The 21841-nt window shown below is 33.2% G+C and overlaps 1 protein-coding gene across 7 annotated transcripts in view; it reads right to left on the bottom strand.

Annotated features, from left to right (window-relative positions):
- The window catches only part of cyst (rho guanine nucleotide exchange factor 18 cysts), a 245364-nt gene that overhangs the window by 39156 nt on the left and 184367 nt on the right, over window positions 1–21841 (bottom strand). For 6 of the 7 annotated variants that reach the window (XM_069825944.1, XM_069825939.1, XM_069825945.1 and 3 more), the window contains 4 exons: window positions 17245–17377; window positions 16976–17133; window positions 10987–11096; window positions 4014–4034 (listed from right to left, as the gene is read on the bottom strand). In XM_069825944.1, the coding sequence (XP_069682045.1) occupies window positions 4014–4034; window positions 10987–11096; window positions 16976–17133; window positions 17245–17377 (422 nt within the window). The remainder of the gene's footprint in view (window positions 1–4013; window positions 4035–10986; window positions 11097–16975; window positions 17134–17244; window positions 17378–21841) is intronic. The other variant, XM_069825940.1, reaches the window with a different exon arrangement.

Raw genomic sequence — 21841 nt, 5'->3', positions numbered from 1 at the left:
CTATACATTATTTTATCTATTACTGGTATCTACATTTAATTTTAAGTGGTATGATTTTTCTTTGTAATGTGTTGTTTGTGAAGGAGTTATAAATAAATGAGTAAATGTATGGAGTTTATTCTTGCTAATGTATTGGTTGTCATGAAGAGAGTAATTAAAACAAAAAAATTTAATTCACTGCTGTGAATAAAGCCATTTTTTAGATTGCTTAGAACTGTGAAAGTAAGATCTGTTTAGATACCAGTCATGGATAAAATAATTTTACAAAGAGATGAAGATCATCTACTGATTTGTGAAATTCTCAGGCTACTAACAATGTTCAGTGTTACTGGGTTTTAAGATGGCAGATAGTTCCTTTGCAAAATACTGAACATTAGATATCAACCAACCAAAATGTAAACCCACTATGGAATGTAGGAATCTAATCTCTACTGACTAGAATTTATTTTTATCGTTTTGATTTAATTTAATGTCAAATTTTACTTCAGATTTCAGTATGAGCACTGCCATCACCTTGCAGAATTTTAATTACCTCCTTTGAAATATTTTTCCACACCAACTTTGAAAGCTGCTTGATTTTGTATTTACATATTCTTTTCGACAGTATGAAAAATAAGAAACTAGGTAATTAGAAAATAATATTAGTTCCAACACAGTACAGTTTTAAAGTTATTTTATATCTTACGTCACTTTATTATTGAGAAATACAATTATTTTTGTTTCTGAGGATGACACTTCTACATTGAAGTCATATGCTTAATTCTCAAGTTCATTAACTACTATTTGGACAGTTGCCAACTCTTCTGTATTTCGAGAAATCTCGTATATTCCACTTCAAGTGCGATCTCCTTTTGTCTCCCATATTTTTCTGGATTTCTCCAGACAAAATAATAATTACTAGGTATTAGTATTATATACTGGGTCATCTAATTATCTTCTGACCAGAGCTGTGGCGGGAACTGCCTCAGCTGATAAGGCAATGCCTACAGCCGGATGAGGAAGTGGGCAGGTGAGATTAACCGGTGTTAACCTGACACGCGACACAGATACACCTTGCATGGTGCACCAAGCACAATGCCAAGATAAAGTGAGCAACAATTTTGGACATTAGTCCTAGAGAGGTACTTTTGATACAAGATTATCAATCAAGAAGGTGAATCTCTGACACTCTTTTGTAAATAATACATCACTAACTGTGTAATCAATTTGAAGAGAAATGAAGAAAGTGAATTATGGGACATGAGTACACATGAATATTGTAGTAGGAAGAAAGTACATTTTAATATTCTGGAATATTTTTAGGAGAAATGGATGCTCTAATAATCTGCTGTGTTATAAAGATCATTCTGAAGATGTCTGCATCTATTTATGTATATCCTCCTTTCTTCATAAAATATGGTTTATGTACTGGAAAAATTTTCATCCTGGAAATCTATTTCAATTTATAATTCTTATAGATTTTCTGATAAAAGTTAAGATTCTACTGACAGCTACACAGTTCATTTAACAGAAATCTCTACAAATATAAATATTCAGGTGTCATTAAATGACACATAATATAATGAGAATATACCCGAAATTGATACTGCACTTTTTATTTGCATTTTAATTGGTGTGAATACATACACTGTTTAATATGGTTTTATACACATGCTTTTCAGTTTTACATATTCAGAAATACTTGTAAAAACTTTGGGGGTGATTTCTCCACACCTAAAAGAAGAAGAAGAAAAAAAAAGTCATACATGTATGCCCAGAAATGCCTAGTTTATGAATTATAAACAGAAAGATTGCACTCAATGTTTGGGTTTTAATGTACAATCCAACAACTTGTTGATCCAATCAACTACTCCGTTTAAATGATGTTTTCAATAAGACAACTCTACCTGTCAACGTCAGAATGTAGTACCTAGTAGTAGTATATCCTTTCACTCCTTATGTGGAGCATAGGGCCTCGGTGAGAACCTTCCAACGGACACAATTTGCTGCCGTAGCCTTCACTTCTCTCCAGACTTTCCCACACTGTCCCACCTCTTCATTAACCGTTCTTCTCCATGTCCCTCTTGGTCGCCCCACCTTCCTAGCTCCTTGAGGATTCCATTCCAATGCTTGTCTTTCTATAGACTCATTAGGCTTTCTCAGAGTATGTCCTATCCACCTCCATTTCTGTCTTTTAATTTGAATCTCTATTGGTTCTTCTTCTGTTAGTCTCCATAAATTGTCATTACTTATTATTATTGGCCAGTAGATATTTAAAATCTTCCTCAGACACCTATTCATAAAGGATTGCAACTTTATTATAATTGTTCAGAATGTAGTAGTAGTATCTATTGCCCAGGCACTTGGAAGTTCTCCATTTGCCTTCTAGCTTCCCAGAATAATATAGAATCCGAATCTAGAAGATTTGATGCCAAAACTGGACATTTTCGTAGATGTTCTTGATTCATCAAAGAGTCTTCTAGGTTACACAGGTGAACCAGAAATTCCAATTTTAAACAGATGTGCTGTTAAACAGTCATGGCCAGTTAGCATTCGAAATTTTGCTACTGTATCACGTCGAGGAGAATCAGGTATATGTTCTTTTTTAGTAAGCAATATTGACCAAGATTTATTATTACTGTTTTCTTGAGATTTCTCTAGAATTCTGATTTGAAATTGTGATCATATGAACAGTGTTCAGTATGTTAAAGACGGCAATGATCTGACGTGCCCACGTGTGCACTGAAGCAGATGGAGAAAAATTTGAGCAATTGAACTGAAGACTTATTACATTGGTCATGTGTTATTGTAAATGTATACTGTCAGACAAGTAAAATATGACATGTGTTTTCATAAAATGTAATCTTTCGATTTAACTCATAAACCAGGCATATGTATGTGTGTGTGTGTCTATATATATATATATATATTTTTTTTTTTCTTATTTAGGTGTGGAGAATTCTGCCCTGAAGTCTAAGTAGTTCTGAATCACTTGTGTGTGTGTGTGTGTGTGTGTGTGCGCATGCGTATATATACACACACACATTTACAGCATACCTATATACTGTGTGTATGTGTGTATATATATGTGTGTGTGTGTGTATATATATATATATATATATATATATTAATGGATTTAATTTACTTCTATAATTATGACTTCTACTTAAAGAGTAATACACATATCCTGCATTTCAAATGTTATTGGCACTGGTCTTACCTTGTAAGTTCTACAATGTGTAAAACATTTCACATTTTTATCTGGTAAAATTATTGGTCCAAAGTATTTTGATACTTCCAAAATTATTATTATTTTAAAAATAAAGTAAGAGTACTAGAAACTCAAATTCTCAGCGGAGATTAACCTTCACTTCTCAGTAATCATTGTTGAGGTTTCCTTACCAGGTTTTTCCATTCAAATTTTCAAATAGCATTAACATATTTTCACAAACTATTAATTACATCAGTTTTAATGTGTATGGTACATGGAATGACATGCCACATGCTCTACATCATGTATAAACATTTTATATTCATGCAACTTCACAATTTCGACATTGAATCGTACATATAAAAGACATGCTACAAAATTTAATGAACACAAAATATCTGCAATTCAAACAATTCTTAAGCCACACCATATAAGATTCTCACATAATGAGCACTTTTTCATTAATAAAGGCTGAAATATGATGAAATTATGCAATGAAGTAATAGTCAACTGATGTAAACTACTAAAATTCATCATAATACCATCTTCTAAACAATAATAATGTTCAAAATAATACATTTAACATGTATGAATTTCAACTTAAAGAAACTAAGAAGGAAAGGACAAGATACACTACATTAAAATATTATCTTATACACAAATAACTCCAGAGTCGTACATTATTCATTCATGTAGAGGAAGCATGCCAAAAGAAGCAGATGATTAGTGTTGGAGTATGTTCACTTTCTCACTTTTTTTTATAAATCACAGCTAACTCTTAACACACACTTAACAATCAACATCTTCCAGCACTAAGGTTTACCTTCAAATCCTAAATTGCTGCCTTTGAAATTAAAGAACAAGAGGAAAAATAATTACGTAATGACACACCCACAAACAGATGAACATAACAATATGCATTAACATTAAATTCAAGCTCCAAGTGTGGTTTTAAGCTGTCTCAGTATATTTTAGAAGGAAACACCTGGTAAGGTAAAAGCAATATATACAGTGAAACCTCATTAATCTAGAAATAAAAATGTCTCAAGGTTAATGCTCTAAATCCAGATAAACTAATTCTCAATCTTTATACTAAATCTGCGTTACCAACTTATAATACAATTTAAATGATTCCAAGAAAGGTGAAATGAGTTAAAACAAACTACAATTTTAAATTGCAAGCAAACTACGACATATGTTCTTTAGTATGATACAAAAGAGAAAACTTGTAACTACATACTAAAAATATCATGCAAAGTTACTTTAAAAATGAAATATTTCACTATTGTAACAACAAACTTCACATATAATTTATATACCTTGTAACTGTTAAACTGATAAATTAATTATATTGCTGTGTATGTAATAATTAGTATTTATAAAAAGTTAACAATTGCCAAACAATAAACATACATTAGCAATAAAAAATTAATAAAATAAATTAAATATAGAAAATAATTTATGTTGTAATAAATATTACATTTTGAAGTTGTATTTTAGGACATAGACCTTGAAAAGAAACAATACTACAACAATTTGTTAAGAAGAATAACTTCGTAAGTATGTATGATGCATAATACTGAGTGATCAGCTGGGACTGTGTTCACAGCACTGTGTTTTTGCTCCCGTTATTGTGTGCTAGAAATAACACTGGAACTCTGAAAAATAGCTATGTGCGTCAGATAACAAATTATCTTTGTTACACCTGCGCCTTCTAATAATAATCATTAGTGCCTGCCTACATCACTAAGCTGAGTAGGTCAATTTTCAATGAGTAGTGCATTTGTATGTCTCCCTTCGATACAAGTTAAGAAAAATGAATGGATCATTCTGTTAAAAAAAAGTGTTAATATATCATTTCTATATACTGACAGAATTTGCTCGAGAAGTATGAAGGTGATTTCAGTAATCATTTCCTGATGCTGATGTTCCAGTTTATTAAACTGTTCATTGCTTAGTAGACAAATTTCGGGGAACTGTAAATGTTCTAGACAAAAAGTCCAACCTTACGCATTGAGTGCTTACCAAGAAAAGATGACATTCCATTATGACTAGAAAACTCTCCTAAAAAAACTGTCAGACGACTTTTGAACAAACAAGAATTTCCTATGGTTCAGTTCAGAAAACAACAAAACTATTAAAACTAAAACCCTATAAAGTTACAGTCATGCATGAATTAGACCAGTTGATTCAGTTTTTTTAGTAGGTTATTTTACGACGCTTTATCAACATCTTAGGTTACTTAGCATCTGAATGAGATGAAGGTGATAATGCTGGTGAAATGAGTCTGGGATCCAGCACCGATAGTTACCCAGCATTTGCTCATATTGGGTTGAGGGAAAACCCCGGAAAAAATTTCAACTAGGTAACTTGCCCCAACTGGGAATCGAACCCGGCCCACCTGGTTTCGCGGCCAGATGCTTGATTCAATTTCTAGGTGCATGTCTTGCAAGTGGATTTTGACCCATGTACATGACACAGAGACAGACTCATATAACTTATTTTCTTTTTAAATGGAGCCTGGTTCCATCTAAATTAAATTAAATACAATTATTACAATAAGAAAACCACAAAAATACATATTAAATGTAATAGAAACAAAGATACATTAAAAACTATTATATACATAAAACAGAAATATAAATTAAAAAATTTACCCACATATGAGCAAATGCTCATGGTCGGGAGTTCAAAACTGCACTGTAGATAAGCAGAAAGAAGAAGACAAATTAAACAATTAATATAAACAATAAAATAGCATAGATTACAAAAACAAAAGCCTATCTGCATGAAAAAATTTTTTTTTCTACTAATGGCAGGTACTTGACTTTTCGTCATTCACCCATATGAAGTGAGTTGTGTAGACCAATTTATGACAGTCACACAATAGGGGGCTGATCTTAAGCAACTGATATCAGAGTAAAGGAAAACTAGACTTCCCCCATGAAATACCCTTCACAACCAAATGATCAACGTATTTTTTCTTTTTTGAGCACAATAAATGCCAGTAAGTACATTACCATTAGGCTACTTTTCCAGCATTTTTCCAATCAAGTGACAAAGGGAGCGTAATTTCAGCTTCTCAAAGGAATCTGCAAAATCACATGTTGCCAATATTTCTTTATGGGCAATTCGTGAATACCAATACAGTGTGACCTGCATGATCCTCTGATCTTACATCCTGTTACTCTATTTTTGGAGCATACTGAAGGAAAGGGTATAAACATGCAACTTAGACGAACTGAAAAGCAATATTCGATAGAAAATAGCCTCTATATCATTAATAATTGTTGAAGAATTTCTTAAACCAGTGTCAAAAATGTATAGAAAAGGAAGGAGTACGATTTCAACACCTTTTTGAATAAATCAGGCGAGTAAGGTGCTTTATAATACTTTGTCACTGTGAATAGCCATGATGGATGGCTATAAGCGTGCAAAAGATGCAAGCCCACATACCAAAAGCAAAAATGCAGTGCCATGGACCCAGTCCTGGCTGTTAACCTGGTATAGGTGAAGAATGAGTCAATTAGAAACAAAATTACATAATTTACCTGTCACATTTAGTGTACTGGTAGTTTTTACTTTGCAACTAAAAATCCTTCAAAGTAATACAAAAAATTAGTGTCACGAATATAACACATACTCCATGTTGAATCTTCCTTACACTACTTTTAACACTTGAATATAAATAATTGATTAAATGGCGATCTTACTCGTATTAATTGTGTAAGCATGTGCGGCTTACAGCTGTTTCGGTGCTTCACGCCATCCTCAGAGCCTACTAGATCTCGGTGTCATCTCAAACTTCACTGCCTGTTGTGTGGCTGCGTTCGATTGTTGAAAAGTGTTGAAGTGTGGTGTCAAATAGTGTGTGTGTTCTGAAATTGATCTGTGTGTTGAGAATTTGATCAGGGTGTGTTTTAGTGTGTCTGTATATTTTATATTGTTCTAGTGTGTTGAGTTTTTGGCTTTTGGGTTGTACAAAAACTCAACACAGTAGGCTCTGAGGATGGTGTGAAGCACCGAAACAGCTGTAAGCCGCACATGCTTACACAATTAACACGAGTAAGATCGCCATTTAATCAATTATTTATAACACATACTTTCTCATTATACATTTTATACACTTTACAACAATTAATATCCTTTATCATGCTGTGAATGAGTTTATTTCCTCACCTATCACTTAAAAGACATAATATAGATCATAAAATTTACTATGCGTCAAAATAAGATAAACTTTCTTTTTCTGGATTACACAAAATGACACTCTTTATAATAATAATAATAATAATAATAATAATAATAATAATAATAATAATAATAATAAAAAAAGCGCCAGAACAGAAATTGATCAATTAAAATTTTTTCATTTTTTTTCTGTATAGATCAGACTGTAGTAAGACATTATTTTTCCAGACTTTATCAATAATCCCATGTAAATTCCATAATTTACCAAAAATGTAACAAAATTAAATGTTTAAGCACTATATAATTAATTACTTGAAATACATAAAACAAATAAAATCAGTTGTATTACAAACTGAATTAATTCAAATGTGTAGTCACGTTAAAGTATGCAGTATCAACACTGTCCAGGATTCCTGACGAGAGAATCTGGCAACCCTGGTCGCAACGAAAGTAGAAATAATTATGAATATAATAATTAACCTCTCTAAGAAAATTATTTTTCATTCCATACGAACTATGCAATTTCATCTGTCAATTTTATTCTACGTAATATAAAACAAAATCGCATACATGCAGGAATTGGAAAGCAAGGGCAGAAGACGGAGAAGACTGGAGGTCAAGAATCAAGAAGACCCAGAACCACGTGGACTGTTCTGCGATTGATGATGACGATGATGATGATGATGATGATGATGATGATGATGAATACATAAAAAAACCACTTACAATCTGTATTATATATTATATCATTGGATTTCATTTGGAATAACCGCTACTATGTTTTTGACGTGAAATGTCTATATTCAATCTACAAGGAGAGAAAAATTATAACAATTTGACATGAAAGGTTTACTTCATTTGGACTAAATTGCTATTATGTTTCTGACGTGAAACGTCTGTATTCAACCAACAAGGAGAGAAAAATTGTAACATTTTGACATGAAAGGTTTACTCTGACATCACTTCTGATACCATGGGAACATGATGTTTTGCTCCATTCTCTATTTAATGTGCCTTGAGGTTTTCCACATGATCCTCTCCCTCATGTAGCAGCTATTAGGTTACATCCATTTTCTGCTTTTCCCCTTCAAAATTCTCTTCAATTCCTTCAACAGAATGATGAAAAATAGAATGAGACAAGTAGTCAACAGGTTGGAGCTCACACAAATTCGTCATAGCCCCAAATTCCCTTGCTAGAATGCGTGAGTGCATACTTTTTAATTATTTCTTTCCATTCTTTCATTGCATCATTTCACATGGTCTGTCACACTCCATTATCTAATAAAATTATTGACTAGGGTGTACTCATCCTGCCTGTGATAGCATTTATTTAATCCTTAAATCCACTCTTACTTAACCTAAAAATGACATACTACGAATAAACACGTTTCATGCTATCCAGAGACTTCATAAATCCCATCATATTCACTTATATTTCAAATATTTTCACTCCAATATGAAAAGTGTTGGAGTGCGGGAGGTCAAATGACTTTGTTGTCAGACGCCTGGCATTAGAAAACAACATATTTCAAATAGAGACTCATTAATACTCTACTAAATATTATACTTCATGTGCATCATTCCCAGATAAAATGACCTGTAAACACAAAATATGAACAAACTTTAGCCAACAGTTCTGGAGAAATAATTGTACACAGACAACAGTCAGGATACCCAAATCCACTTTATAGTATCAGAAGCATTGGCAAAGTGTATTTCCGTGAAATCCTTAAAATATGTTTTTGTAACCATCATAATATTTCCTCTTTATATTTCATTCACTCTTGATTCTTCATCCATGTTTGGCTTATATGTTGATAGCACAGTGTCCACAGTACAATTTGTATGCAAAGGGACAGAGAGTGAGCTGTGTAAGAATAGTCTGCAGCTGAGTGGCTTCTTGATCTGTTCTATCCTTTCTGTTTATGAGCTGGGATTGCCAGAATGATGTATAGAATTGTTTTGTTTTTTACTTGCATTTTTTACATATTGAAGATGCTAATAGGATAAATCTGTGCAGGTACTGTTCTGTATGTCCAGTTCTAGCTATAGAGGCGAAAGTCTGTAAATACTGTTGATTCAGGTAAATTTTAATGTCATTAGGCTCTTTCAGAATTAGTTCTAGATTTTCGCTAGTTTTGCAAATGATCCATTCATCTGTCCAAATTTGTTAAGATTGAGGTACTATATTTTATTACTAAAGTGAGTGAGAATTGAGTCTTTTGTAATTTACAAGCCAGTTTCACACATTAAAATCCATTGAAGAACTATAGTAGAACCAATTTTTAACGAATCTCTGAGGGATTACTTTTTTTTTTCCCTTAAATAGGAGTTTTCCTTAAAAGAAGGTTTACATAAAATGGGAAGAAAAAGCTAAAATAATTAGTATTAATGTGCGTGTGTGTTATATACCAAACATTATAATTATTTAATTAGGTCTATAATAATTATTACTTACAATAAATTGAATATTTTCTAACTCTTCAAATGGTGAGGCACGAATGTTTTTCCATTTGGTTGAATCCAAACCACACTGAAACTTGGTACTGAAAATTTTTTCTTTTTACTTCATTATTTCTCATAAGTAGTTGGCAAACCATGCTTTTTTGCCATATTCATTAGACAGATAGTGTTATTTGAGGTTTAGCTTCAACATCCCTTCTTATTTTCATTTTCTGTCTGATAGTTAATTATTTCGTTTAATCACCATAAAAAAAAAAACTAACTTGGAAACAGAATCCACACAACTTGCGAGAACAAAGCAACCACTCTGTGAAAGCAACGCAAAGCAAGACCATGAAGAACGATAAGGAATAATGCTACTGCATGACACTGCATTACTATTGACTGAAATGCGCTATCAGATATGCCGGTACTATTGATTATTATTGAAAGTCGAGTCTGTATTTTGGGTTTCATTATCACAAAATCCACTTGAAAAGCATTCCTTAAAAACAGGATTTTCCTTAAACGGGTTTCCTTAAAAGTGGGAATTAATTACATTATTCTTATGACAATTTAGCTGGGACTTCACAGATTATTCCTTAAAAACGGGGTTTTACTGTATGTCTTCATTACTAAAGTATGGTTGTGTAGCAGTTTCTCGATTGGAGTCATTGGAAATGAGTATGAGCTAGGTTTGCAGATGCAGATTGATTGATTGGCAGCCTTGGAGTCAGTGAGGATGCAGTGAAGTAGAGCACCTTCAATGGCTAGCAGTTTTATATCTAGGCTAGATGTTGAATAGAATGACATATGGATTAGTCTCTATTCTGTGGATAAATATCCAGCTCTGGCTGTCCCATCTTCAAGATCAATGGACTTCAAGTTCAATGGACTAACAGATTTAGGATATAATTTATATTTTGTATAATGAGAAAGTAATGTACTATTACATGAAATTTAAATTCTAGATTTTCTAGTTATAATCCTATACGAGAGAACTTTCTTTCCAAACTTCTCCCAACCTTTAATCTCTAACCAAACAACTCATTTTTCCAGATGTTCTTATCTTGTCTGACTGCAAGAACAAGAACTGACATGCATCAATCAGAAATAATTACAGCATCAATGAAACAAAATATATGCAATGGATTGCAACTTACCGACTATCTGTCGTATCTGTGTCTGCTTTGCTTCTAGAAGTTTCTGTCTCTCTTCAGAACTGAGCACTACAGCTTCTTCTTCATCTTCTTGACAACTCTGCACCGCATTTCTGAAAATAAACACGTAACTAGTGTCTCAACTTTTTCCTATTATGTTTTCATATCTGATAATATTCAACATATTTAAGCTCATCATGCAATTATCTCAAACTTCAGTTATTAATATTAAGGGGGGGGGGGACAAAATTACGGTACTCATTTACTCATGACTCACACATACAGTATTCAGAAATGACAACTTTATCAAGTGTTAATATAAAAGTTTATTTATGTTTAACTAGTTCTAATACCATAACTTATCAGGACTTTTGAGACATAGAAAACAGTAGTACTGGTATGTAACCAGTTGAATTCCTTACAATCAACTGACGCAATTCATGGTAATTCAGCCAAGAATCAACCCACGTTTCCCAACATCTTGACATATTGGAAAGTATGATGACAAATTATTTTAGTCTAAGTGTCTGGGCATTAAATTAAACAAATAAAATGAATAACATTGTGACGACAAGACAAAACAAAATGTCTTCACTTGAAATAAAATTAACGAGATAAGAAGCTGGCAGAGATACTGTTTGGATTATTTACTTTCCTCTTAGAGCAGCCCTGCTCACACAATGCATACTGCACATGTGCTGTCCACTGTGTCACTGTGGAGTGTACAGTGCAGTCATGGAACCTCCAGTGAAGCATGGTTGGGTAAGTTGTAGCTGTGGCAGGTAGAACGTGTGTCACCTTGTTTTGAAACCATTTTTTGAACTGAGAGATTCTATTTCAGAATTTTTTAAACTGAAAGCATACCCTCAACCAATTTTGCAGGGCCATAATTGGGTTGCAGATCTTGCTTTTTGGGTTGGCATAACTGGTCATCTAATATGCTAAATGAGGAGCTCACAACCAGAGTGGACCAAATCCACCAGTGATCAGTTTGTGGATTACTACAATTTCGGATGTAACATCAGATATCCATCACGAAACCAAGAAAAAAATAATTGAAGACCCTGGATCTGGCCATAGAGTCATCATCGCTTCTATCCATCTCCACCAAAACTGAAGAAAAGAACCCTACAATAACAAAACAACATGGAACTTTAAGAAAGCGAATTGGAAACTATTTACAACAGAACTCGACAAATACCTCAAGCTCAACACACCACTAATGGAAAATACAAACTCAGATAGACTGAACAAATATTTCTGTGAATCTCTTCTTAAAATTGCAAAAAAGCACATTCCATGAGGCAAATCAAAAAAATACACCCCATTCTAGACAGAAAACCTGAATTTATTGAAACAAGATAGAGATAAAGCAAGAACCAAAGCAGAACATAGCAAAACACCAGAAGATACTCAAGATTGGAGGAAGAAGACTGCCATTCTTAAAAAAGCAATCGTAACAGCAAAAAAGAACAGTTTTAATAAATTTATTGAAAATATTAATTACAGAACCGATAGCGCTAAAACATAAATTTCTGAAGAATATTTCCAATACACAGGAAAATACTAGCCAACCTATTATTCATAATAACAAAACACTAACAGATAGTAGAGATATAGCAAACGCATTTAATAAACACTACTCAAACTATCACAGATTACATCCCAATATAAAAAAAAACTGACAAATTTATCAAAAAAGAATTACATAAAAATAATAAAAACAATATTACTAGTACAAAACCTGAAATATTTCATCAAAATTTTACTTCCAAAGAATTAAATATAGCTATACAAAATCTAAAAACCAAGAAATCTCCTGGCCCTGACAACATTCATTCCGAATTTTTTAAACATCTGGGAGAAAAAGCCAAGTCTGTACTTTTATCCATTTTCAATTTATCATGGAACACCTCAATTCCTGCAGCTTGGAAAAAAGCAATCATTGTACCAAATCACAAAAAAGGGAAACCTGCTCATGATGTTAATAGTTATCGACCAATAGCACTATTAAGCATGATAGCAAAAACCATGGAGTCCATGATCTCCTACAGATTAACTTGGTATTTAGAATCCCAAAATCTTTTATCACCAAGACAAGCCGGCTTTCGACAACTACACTCTACCAATGAACAAGTCATACACCTCGGCCAAGAAATAAAAGATAGTTTTAACAAGAAAGAAGATACCTTGGCAATATTTATTGACTTTCAGTTAGCATATGACTCTGTTTGGAGAAATAAATTATTACTAAAACTCCAGAAATTAGGTACCTCCAGCAATATGTTCAGATGGATATCAGAATTCCTTAGTCAAAGATTCATTGCCACTAAATTCAATAACTCACTTTCTAATTACAGACAAACACGTCGAGGTCTACCTCAGGGCGCTGTCCTCAGCACAACTTTATTCAATATTTATATAAATGACTTACCCTCCCTATTAGAGGAATCAAACATGAAAACAGCACTATTTGCAGATGATATAGTTTTGTGGACTTCCGGATCTTACAGACATAGAGACAAAATTCAAAATTCTGCTCTTAAAGCTCTAAATCAACTACATGACTGGAATACATCAAATTTGATGACACTCAATTTAAGCAAAAGTAACTACCAAATATTTTCACTCGGTAAAAAAGAAAGAGAATTCAATATCCAATACAATGGCCAACACCTTCCTAGGACTTATGAATCCAAATATCTTGGAGTTATTTTCGATAGTAAGTTAACATGGAGCAACCATTTGAAATACATTTCTGAAAAAGCTCGTAAAAGATTCTCCCTTCTAAAAAGACTAGCAGGAAAGAAATGGGGATGCTCTAGGAATACTTTGAACACTACATACAAAATGTTTATACAGCCAGTGCTGACATACTGCGGAGAAATTTTAATTACTTCACCTTTCATAAACGAAATAGAATATGTTCAAAACCAAGCTCTCAGACTCATTACTGGTGGAATCAAAACAACTCCAATACATTCTATGAGATTCCTCACTAATATTAACAGCATCAAAATGACAATAGAAGAAAAAGCACTGATTCAATATGAAAAACTTATTAGATTACCAGGAAACAATTGGCATTCATACAGTCCTCTCTGTAGATTGAAAACTCAAAAAAGTTTCATATCCATTGTTCAAGAATTAAAACAGAAAATCAATATCCCGAATTTAAAAGAAAACCTACAAATTAAACCAAACCCTTTAACTCTAGACCATGGACGAACACAGGAATAATCCCCTTTAAGGAAAAATTCCTGTGCTTTAACCGGGAATCGAACCCGGGACCTCATGAACTATAGCCAGAAGCTCTGACCACTAGACCATGAGGCTGGTCTTTTTCATATATATTACATTTTATCACATCATCGGGGTAATGTAACTCCGCCTTCCAGGCGCCCCAACCTCAGAAGTGGGTTACAATTAAGCCACAGCCAGGAGAGAAGACCAGAAATGTCGAAAAGACAACCTGGTGGCATTGGATAAAAAAAAAAAGATCTCTTGGGTATGGAACAACAAGTTTTGATGGAGAAATCATTGCAATAAGTGAAAGTCTCAGGAATCTTCTATGCCACATCAATAAATTAAAAAATGCAGTTATATTGTCAGACTACAAAGCAGCTATTCTATCAATAGTCTCTAAACACACACCTTCATCTCAAACAGAAGAAATAACTAAAACACTCTCTCAATTAATATCACTCAATAAAAGAATTGTATTCCAATGGATACCATCCCATTATGGAATCCTGGGAAACGAGAATGTGGATGCTTTAGCAAAGAAGGGCAGCACTGCTACTTACAGACCTGTTACTAAATCTACGTATTACTCTGTGAAAAGATTTATTAAATCTACATACTTAGACTTCAACAAACAAAATTTGATAACACAATCTCATGGGGAAAAATGGAACTCCCTGCATCAAAATCCACAGTTAATTCCCGATTTACCACGAAAATCGTCTGTAGCTGCATTTAGATTGGCAACAGGCCATGATTGTTTGGCCAAACACCTGCATAGAATTGGAATATATCAGTCCCCTAACTGCCCATTGTGCAACTCAAACCAAGAAATGAATTCGGAACACCTCAAAATCTGTGCTTCAGTGGCTGGCCATGATAATATCTTTGAAAAATATTGGAGTGCAAGAGGTCAAATGACTTTATTGTCAAACGCCTGGCATTAGAAAACAACAACAACAATTTCGGATGAAGAAAACTTAGATTTATTCATTGCCATAACAAACAAAGTCTATAACTCATTTGTTACTCCACAGAGGGCAGGTGAAGGTTGCTAAGCGTGAGCCAGGAACTTTAAGACTCAATATCTCAGAACTATTTCAGATGGACTTGGTCCACTCTGGTTGTGAACACCTCAAATGTGAGCATGCAGGGTAAAAGGCATAACTAGTCACCTCAATATGGTAAATGTGAGCATGCAAGATAAAAACCATCTAGTAACAGACATTACAGACGAAAATCAATGCTTTCGAAAAGGAGCCTGAACTTTGGGAAAGCCAGCTTTCAAAAGAAAATACTCGCACTTCTCGAATTTTTAATTTATTTAGATTTACTGCATCCCAATGTTTGAGCACTGGGAAAGGAAATAGTTGCTTCACTTATATGGGAATTCTTATCTTTCTTCTCGATTTTATTCCATCACTTATCCTTAGTGCACTCTTTATTTTTTTGCAAATTGTGCACTTCATTTCTGGTTTAACAGTATTTAGGAGCAACTACTGAACATACTTCAGAAACAATTTTTGCTTTGGTTGGCCAGAATCTGAATGAAGTGGTGCACAGTTTCAAGGTTACATGGCAGCAATGCCATTCATGAAGATTTCAGCAAACAATGTCTGGTAGGTAAATTTGACATTCATTATGATGTTATATTATTATTACTTTAACTGTTATTATTGGCAATTTTATTATCTAGAAAAAACATAATCTACATTTGTAGGGCTATATTTCTAATCCTGAAACTTCTCTTTCAGGATATTGCCGGACTGCACTCTATGTTTGATGTCTTTGTGAGGCCATTTTCCCTAAAGATGGAAGATGCTCCAGAACATTTGCAATTAGAATTCCTGGAATTAAGTGCAATACTCAGCAATGGGACATACAGTATTTTATATAGCTCGGAATTTGCCACAATTTTATCGTACTTTCTCCAAGCCAAACTACCCTCAACTCCATCTAGAAGCAGCCAAAGTGTTGTCCATGTTCGGATTCACTTACATACATCAAAGATTTTTCTCTGTGATTAAAGAAATGAAACCAAGACTGCAATCGAGTTTGACAGATGCAAATCTGACAAAAAATATTTAAGGCTCTCCATCAGTTGAACAATTATCCCTGATATTATTGGTATTATTTCAGGACGACAAAAATATGAACAAATTACAGTCCCATGGGTATTGTGAGCTGCTACAAAGGTAGTGCAGAGCGTAGAGTGAGAAAGACTGAGATAGCATGGCAGTAAGTGGTGGTAGGGGGTGTAATTCCTACACAAACAGCTTTCCACATTGCACTGTGAGCAGCCTATCTTAGAGGATTAGATAATACCATATACACGCGAATACTCCGCGCCATCAAATAATCGCACACCCTAGTTTTTCTTTGCTAAATTCCAGAAAAAATATGCGCGAAGTATTCACGTATATACAGTAAACTATAAATCTTCTGTTTAATTCTAATTCAGAAATTTGCATGTATTATACTGACTACCCATTCATCATCTAATACTCAAGTTATTAAGAGAAAGGTATTTAGTGAAGTATTCTTGGTTCATTCCTTAATTCAATTCACACAAGATGCCTACTGATAACTGAATTATGGGTCTACTTTACTTTTGAATTAACTGTCAATTTACATTAATAATTTTCATACAATGTAACATTCTGTGGCTTTAACAAGAGAATCAAATTATTAAGACTTTATCCCAAGAAAGCTCAGCTCTAAAGGTAATCCATTATTCAAAGTTTCATACCTTATTGCACGTATCCAAACTTGTTTGTCTTTTGGTTTGTGGACTTTAAGTTCAAACATCTCAGGATCAGCAGGATTGGATGAAATTAGATAAATACCTCTCGATTCCTGTCCAGCTTTCTCTCGAACTAGAAGTTTTTGAAGCGATACTACACCTGCCTATCACAAGAAAAATACTATGTTATTCTGATTGTTTTATCATATAAAATAAAACAAATAAAATATAATTAATGTTCATGATACGAAAAGAATAAAGTACAGTTATTTTACCTTATTGTCTGGTGTGAAGAATGAGTATTTATGGTTATTTTCCAGCAGAAAGAAGAGAACATCAGAGAGAACTATCACCAATACAAGCTGCATTTTTCCTCGACCTTGCATCAGCATGGCCACTCCTTCAAACCTATACAAATGAATTAAATGTCTCATCCACGTTTTTATTAAAGTTAAACTGTACAATAACTTATTAATTAATGGGTCTGTATCTACACATCTGGCTTTCATCAAACAAGAAATTGAGAAATTATTTACATATACTGGAGGTATAAGAATAGTATAATATACTACTTGCATATTTAATTACTTTCAAGATACTACATCGTACATACTCATCTGTATATTAATTTATAGAATTATTCACGTCATTACACTGGCACTTAATGAAGATTATCTTTGGAATCATTTTTAATTAATTAATAAAAAATGTACTTATACAGAGTGAGTCGGCCAGGTCTAGACTGGCATCAGTGTAAAGTCGTATGAGAGTCATTCCACGTCAAATCGCACAAAATTATACAAATTTTGGCCTTCATATTTCTGATTGCGTTTATATTTTTTTTACCAACTCTATGGGTCTCATAAACCAACAAGTGTATTTTTATTTCCTCCTAAGTCCACATGTTTTTAAAATATTACATGTTAAAATTCGTTAAAAATGTCGCACAATGCAACATTTAAAGCGTCATATTTCTGATGATATTGATGTTAAAATTTTTTTGAAAAAAATGCATTTAAAAGCTTAAAGTACTGTCTTTTATTAAATATTTACTAACTAATTTTAATATAATTATTTCAAATATTTTTTTATAATTCAATTTTTAAAACATATACGTCAATGTGAAATAGCCCTATTAAAAATCTAAAAAAAATGCCTACTAGGTGCACTGAAGTATTCTTAATAATTCCAGAAAAAATCAGAATGGGATCTCCAATAGTTTAATGGAAATTTAATTACTTATGACAGAATGTGTAGCGGTTGGCGCAGCAGCAGTGGACGGGAAGCATTAAAGCGCGCTAAGAGGTTTATCAACGCTGGATAATTGACTGAACATTGCAACATTACACCCAGTACGGATCAAGTTACTCGAGGAAACACTGCTAATTTACTTATTATGATATCTTCAAATAATTGTACATTATGCTTTTCAAATGTTTCTTTTCATTCACATTTTAAATTTTCATTCGCCTACCTTCTTTCATGAAAGAATACTGTTTTACTAAATCTTCAGTTTTTGACAACGGAATGAAAGAATATAATTTTAATGTACCAGTTATTGGTTTTAGATTATGGTATCTGGCCTGCAAATTTTCAGTGTGGTTTTTGTGCTTATTGAATGGACAAAATATAAATGACACGTTAGAAATGTTTTTTGGGACTAAACAAACAGTTTTTTTTTTTTGTGTTGTTATAGGATCTTGTATAGGCTAACTCTCGTGGCAAGTCTTTTAACAGTATCTCCAATGCCAACACATGGACCTTTACCATGCGACATTGCAAAGAAGTGTCATTCAGCACTAATTCCATAATCGTCTTCATGTAAGCAATTATTTTTAAAATTATTATTTTTTTTTTTGTATTGTGAACTTGATCCATTGGAAAAGTAGATGATTTTTTTCATATCGTTGAATTCTTGCTTTAAGAAATTGATTGCTTTGGATTGAAAAAAAGTGAAAGGGATCGGTGTCATGTTTCATGGTTTCTGAGATGACATTACTTTTGTAACGAATTTCTGTATCTCCTTTGAAATATACTACGAAAGGATTTATTTATTTATTTAAATATACAGAATAAAGAATATAATTACAAATAAGAGAAATAGAAATAAAATAATACAATCAATATAAAAAAAGGAGATGCAGTAGTATTAACAAAATTTGAGACCGAATGAGCAGCGCTCATGTTCGGTCACAGTTCAGATATAATATTAATAGGCCTATAAGAGTATATAAAATAAAATAAAATAGGAAGTAAAATTAAAATTGTACTGTATTGTGGCTTGGCATATGTTCCAATGCACACCTTGTATTGAATCTTGTATTACAAATGAATAATTTTCAGAAAAGTCTGCAATAACTATGTAATTTTCAGGTTGTACTTTCTTTGCATTCCGTCAAAAATAAAATATGGCTCACTTTTGAATGGATGATGATGCATCTTCTACATGAAAAACTTAACATGCTAGGGAGCCTTTTACTTTTGAAACTTTTCACTGGGGTATCGTTTTGTTGTACCTTTCTTTTCTTGATAGAGGATTCTATTGACATCAAACTCTTGTTTAATTCCTCAATATTACTGATTTCTAGCACTGTATCCATAGAACTGCTAGAAGAAATACTGGGATAATCACTTTTTCTGTCCGCACTTTCATTTGATTCATGTTTATTAATATCACAAGAACTACCGGCTTCACATATAATTTCACCTGACCTAAGCGAAAATTGATTGATTTTTACGGAACAAATCACATATTTGCACACTCAAAGACTCCTTTAAATTGAGCTTTATCAATAAGTCGCGACTTACGCGTCTTAGTGTACTTTTCTTTTTAAAAGCGTGATTAGGAAGGTAAATGGATTTAAACACTTGTTATATATTACGCGATCTTTACCATCACTCATGTTGTACAGAAGTCACGTCACTGCGCGAAATTCAAACCCAAACTGATTATTTTTCTCTCATGCCATCTGTTTACTGCCATAAAGTTTACTGCCTTACCCAGTCTTGCTATCATCAAACACTTGGCTATATTACAGTATAAACTGTGAAGGGCTTTCCCCCTGAGCTGACAATAATAAAATAATTTTAGATAAGATATTTACTGTTCCTTAAGGTATTAATCATTTGATGATTAGTATGGTGACATCAGATGCAACGGGAAATTTCCACGGGCAGCCTTCTAGCCTATGGCTGCAAGCAGTTCATTAGCTGTGCATCGCGAGAGCGTGCATGCCTCCGGAAAATAAATTGTTACAAATGTATGGGTGCCGATCCCATATTTATAAATGCAGTAGTTTACAGATAATACATCAGCGAACAAGTCTATATTTTTTTTCAGATTTTTAACTTGGCTATTTAATATAGTAATTTTGCTTTGAAAAAGAAATGATTAAAAAAATAGGCCAAATTTTAAATTTATTTGTGATAGGCCTAAAGTAATAAAAAGTGTTGTATTTCGTCTTTCAAATGCGCCAAACCGCAAATCTCAATTATATGTAGACACAAAGTTCCAAGTGAGTTTATGTAACAGTGCGCGCATAATTTGCATAACTTCAAATATTCATAACTACACAAATAATTAATAATTGTGAAAATAAAAAAATACGGGTCTCCTTATTTGATGTCTGGAATTCATGAAAAAAAATTCGACCATTTCCGTGAAGGTCGTGTTTTATTGCTGTGCGATTTGACGTGGAATGACTCATGTGTAGTGAAAATCCACACTCTTTTCACGAACAACTGCTACATGACATAAATTCGAGCCATTTCGGACAATGAACTGTGGCGAGTTGCTGGACATGTCTTCAGGAGATGCGCAGCCTGCCAGATATCACAAGGACGTCATTTCGAACATGAATTGTGAATTTGCTAAGTACATCATTACACAATACTAACTGCAAAAGCGTGGAAAGAATCCTCTGCATATGGAGGCATCATTATGTATGAATCAGCTGCTGTGAGTGCAGATAGGAGTCTAGCCCTCGCTGGTTCACCCTGTATAATATATTATCAGCATATTTAATTACTTTGAAGATATTACATCATACATACCCGTTTGTACATTAATTTATACAATTATTCACGTAATTATACTGGCACTTAATGAAGATTATCTTTGAAATCATTTTCAGTTAGTTAATAAAAAATGTACTTACATAAGATTGATGTAATAATAGTACATTATGCAACGAGCCAATAATGATAGTAATTAAGACGCAAGTATGTTTGTTTATGAAACGAGCGTAAGCAAGTTTCATAATTTTCATACAAGCGTCTCAATTACCATTATAGGCAAGTTTCATACGACTTTTTATGCTCGACCATATTTCTAACTTGAAATGATTCAGAAGTATACATTTTATTTGTATCTGACAGAAGATCGGAAGTGACCTTGTTCATAGGTCGTGAATTGTGAGATGTGCGCAGACGCGAAAGTATTGATTTTTTCCGAGGAACAATAATGTCATTGACCTTGATGTAATGCAGAAAATGTATAACCTGGAAATTGATTTAGAATTAAAAAACGAGATGACAAATTGAATTTATTTGAATATTATTTACAATTAACGCTAATTATTATAGTAACAGAACATAACCTTCTGCGACAGTATTGGATTTCCAGCCTCCGTGATGTTTCCCTCGTCTTTCGATTGCATATCCGAGAATAATCGAAAACCTGAACTTTAATGAATAGGTGTACTTTAATGACATGCATTAAAGGACTGCTACCAGGTGTATAATTACTACATTTCGGCATGATCAAGCATAAAAAATATACTTATATAAGACTGATTATAATGACTACACCCCAATTCTGGCAACTAGCAACAGGCATCTATAATGAACACTGATCAAAATACCCCTCATTTC

The sequence above is a fragment of the Periplaneta americana genome, chromosome 5 (genome assembly GCF_040183065.1).
Source record: "Periplaneta americana isolate PAMFEO1 chromosome 5, P.americana_PAMFEO1_priV1, whole genome shotgun sequence".
NCBI lineage: Eukaryota > Metazoa > Arthropoda > Insecta > Blattodea > Blattidae > Periplaneta > Periplaneta americana.
This window is presented reverse-complemented; position numbering and strand designations above follow the sequence as displayed.